Raw genomic sequence first — 3480 nt, forward strand, 5'->3', positions numbered from 1 at the left:
GTATCAACATTCGAGTATTCAAAGCTCGAATTTCAGATAAAAGAGCTAAGTTAATGAGAGAGGACATAAATACTAACAAACCACCGGTTTTGGATGGGATTACTTTTAACACCGCATAATATGCTAAAAAGTACCATTCAGGTACGATATGAAGCGGAGTTACAAACCGGTTCACTGGTATGGAGTTATCTGGGTGCGATAATTCAATCAAACCAAAAGCCGTTTGTAAGAAAATTAAACCAATTAGATAGGATAGACATTTAGCATCGGTCATTAACATATGAGGATAGAAGGCTACTTTAAGTGCGGAATCAATACCTGCAGGGTTACTAGAACCATTTAAATGTAAATAGAAGATGTGTAATACAATTAGAATGCAACCTACAAAAGGTAATATAAAGTGCAATACAAAGAATCGTTTTAATGTTACATCAGATACATAGTATCCACCGAGTAACCAAGGTACTAAATATGGTATTGGAGAAAGGAGATTAGTAATGACTGTAGCACCCCAGAAAACTCATCTGTCCCCATGGTAGTACATAACCGAGGAAAGCAGTGGCTATAGTAAGTAGATATAAAACTAAACCAGACATCCAAGCAGTAGTTAAATAACTATAGCTGGAGTTATACATACCTCGAGACATGTGTATTAAGATACACAAGAAGACGAAAGAAGCAGTTGTTGCATGCAACATCCTAAATTCCCATCCTGCTGCTACTCTCTAACTAGATGTTGAACACTAGCAAATGCACAAGATGCTTCAGAAGTATATCGGAACGCTAAAGTGATACCTGTAATTATTTGGAGTACAAAGGTAATTGCAACTAAGAAACCAAAGTTATAAGATGAATTTAGATTGAGAGCACACCGATAAAAGACGAGGTGTGCCCGGAATAGACTCATGGAAATTTGGTGTGTTCTCGAAACCATGCTAGCACAATAGAACTTCGTTAAATAACTACATATTAAAATGAGCGCATGTAAACTAGTCTTAAACACACCGCTCGTCACGTAACAAATCTCAAATCGTACTGTAGATTTTATATATGTACCGTAACTATAACCATGGTGACATCCAATGTTCACGCTCAATCTTACCATACATAGTACTTTTATGATCCCAGGCTGGTTTAATAAGTCAAAGTTTAGCCGGGAAGTTAGCGTCTAAAATATATAACCGATAGTCTCAACTTAGATGCACAGATGGACATAATTAATCTTGTACGGTTTGTACCTACTTGACTCCTCAGTTTAAGTTAAGGAGTCCTTTGTTTACAGCTTGTACCGTTACTTTCAGGAGCATACCGTTAAATTCGATGATCTTATGTGTTCACTCAAATCGAATAAACAAAGACATTATAGTTCCTAGAATACTGAAGATGACTCCGGTTATGAGATACAGACAACCAAGTTCTTTATGATTGCAGTACACCACCACCCACTGGACTGCTTAAGACAGCTAAAAGTGTTGGATTTCAATATCCTACTACATTAAGATTATTCCACATCGGTTATTCTAGGCGTAATATATGGATTCTTGTTCTCACTCATCTTAACAGCGAGAGAAAACTACTACTCAGATGCTAGTCTAATCAGTAGCATCGTACTTGGAGTTATCATCTCTGAGACAGGATTATTTATCAGCTTTTCTGAGTATATACTACGAGTTGGACTACTGGTTTAGATCTTGAAGGTCTTTGTTTACCGATCCAAGTTCTCTTGTGCTTTTCATGACCATCATGTTAAGTGCATTAAGTATAGTGGTATCCAGCGTATATTTGAAAAACCAACATTTGTATACAAGCTGTACGAATATCATGACATTCACTTTGGTAGTCGCCTTCTTAAGTTAGTCTGTACGGAATACTTAGGACTATCTCTTTATATTAATGATAATGCATTTGGTAATGGACTTTTCATCTTAACTGGTATACATTTTAGCCATGTTATTGTTGGAGCTATCCTTGTATTCTTCACTCAAAGTATCTATAGTTCTTTAGTTACTTACATGCCTACAAGCTCTATAATGCTAAGCAAATCTAAAGGTATGTTATGCAAGATCTTTACAGAACCATTCACTATTTTATATCTACACTTTGTAGAAACCATGTGGATATTAATCCACATTACATTCTATCTCTAAATCATATAACGGTCGTAAGGTACGCCGGGGATAACAGGTCAGATAATATTGGGAGTTCTAATCCTCGGATTGTATCAGCACCTCCATGTCGGCTCATTAGTTATTGAACAAGATTCAGTTAGGAACGCTAGTTCACCGTCAGATGTAATACGTGAGCTGGGTTAAGAACGTCTGGAGACAGTTTGTTCCCTATCTACCATATTATCTAATTGGTTTAATTTTCTTACAAACGGCTTTTGGTTTGATTGAATTATCGCACCCAGATAACTCCATACCAGTGAACCGGTTTGTAACTCCGCTTCATATCGTACCTGAATGGTACTTTTTAGCATATTATGCGGTGTTAAAAGTAATCCCATCCAAAACCGGTGGTTTGTTAGTATTTATGTCCTCTCTCATTAACTTAGCTCTTTTATCTGAAATTCGAGCTTTGAATACTCGAATGTTGATACGACAACATTTTATGACTCGAAATGTAGTCAGTGGATGGGTAATTATTTGGGTATACAGTATGATCTTCTTGATTATTATTGGTAGTGCTATTCCACAAGCGACTTATATCTTATATGGTAGATTAGCTACTATCGTATATCTTACTACCGGATTGGTTCTATGCTTATACTAAATCAATAGTTATAATGACTACAGCTTCCAAGCAAACATGATTACCGTGATATTGAAATCCAACACTTTTAGCTGTCTTAAGCAGTCCAGTGGGGTGGTGGTGTACTGCAATCATAAAGAACTTGGTTGTCTGTATCTCATAACCGGAGTCATCTTCAGTATTCTAGGAACTATAATGTCTTTGTTTATTCGATTTGAGTTATACAGTTCTGGATCGCGGATCATTTGTACAGAGACGATAGCTACTTATAATGTGATAATAACGATACATGGCCTAGCTATGATCTTTATGTTCTTAATGCCTGCTTTGTACGGAGGATATGGTAACTTCTTTGTACCAATATATATATTGGTGGTTCGGAGTCGTTTCCCAAGAACTAACGCGATCTCCTATTTTCTAGTACCATTAGGTTCTGTGTTGTTAACTCAAAGTATTTGTTCCGAGTTTGGTAGTGGTCTTGGTTGGACAATGTATCCTCCACTAAGTACTAGCTTGATGGTGTTAAATCCAGAGGCAACTGATTGGATTATCGGAGGTCTTGCAGTACTAGGAATTAGTAGTATTTTAAGTTCTATTAACTTCCTTGGTACTTGCGTCTTCATGGGTTCTAATGCTGGTGCTAAGAACTATATTCTATATATCTGGGCTATCATATTTAACTGCCCTTATGTTAGTCTTCACTCTACCTATTCTTACTGGTGGAATTAG

General features: G+C 36.7%; 1 protein-coding gene across 1 annotated transcript; it reads left to right on the plus strand.

The window, feature by feature from the left end:
- Positions 1 to 1207: 1207 nt before the first annotated feature.
- BESB_070160 (cytochrome b) lies at positions 1208 to 2772 on the plus strand (the record flags this gene model as incomplete). Its single annotated transcript, XM_029365389.1, has 2 exons — positions 1208 to 1225; positions 2329 to 2772. The coding sequence occupies 2 exons, from the start codon at positions 1208 to 1210 to the stop codon at positions 2770 to 2772; spliced, it is 462 nt and encodes a 153-aa protein (XP_029214863.1).
- Positions 2773 to 3480: the final 708 nt, after the last annotated feature.

This window comes from Besnoitia besnoiti, assembly GCF_002563875.1.
Source record: "Besnoitia besnoiti strain Bb-Ger1 chromosome Unknown contig00063, whole genome shotgun sequence".
NCBI classification, from domain to species: Eukaryota; Apicomplexa; class Conoidasida; order Eucoccidiorida; family Sarcocystidae; genus Besnoitia; species Besnoitia besnoiti.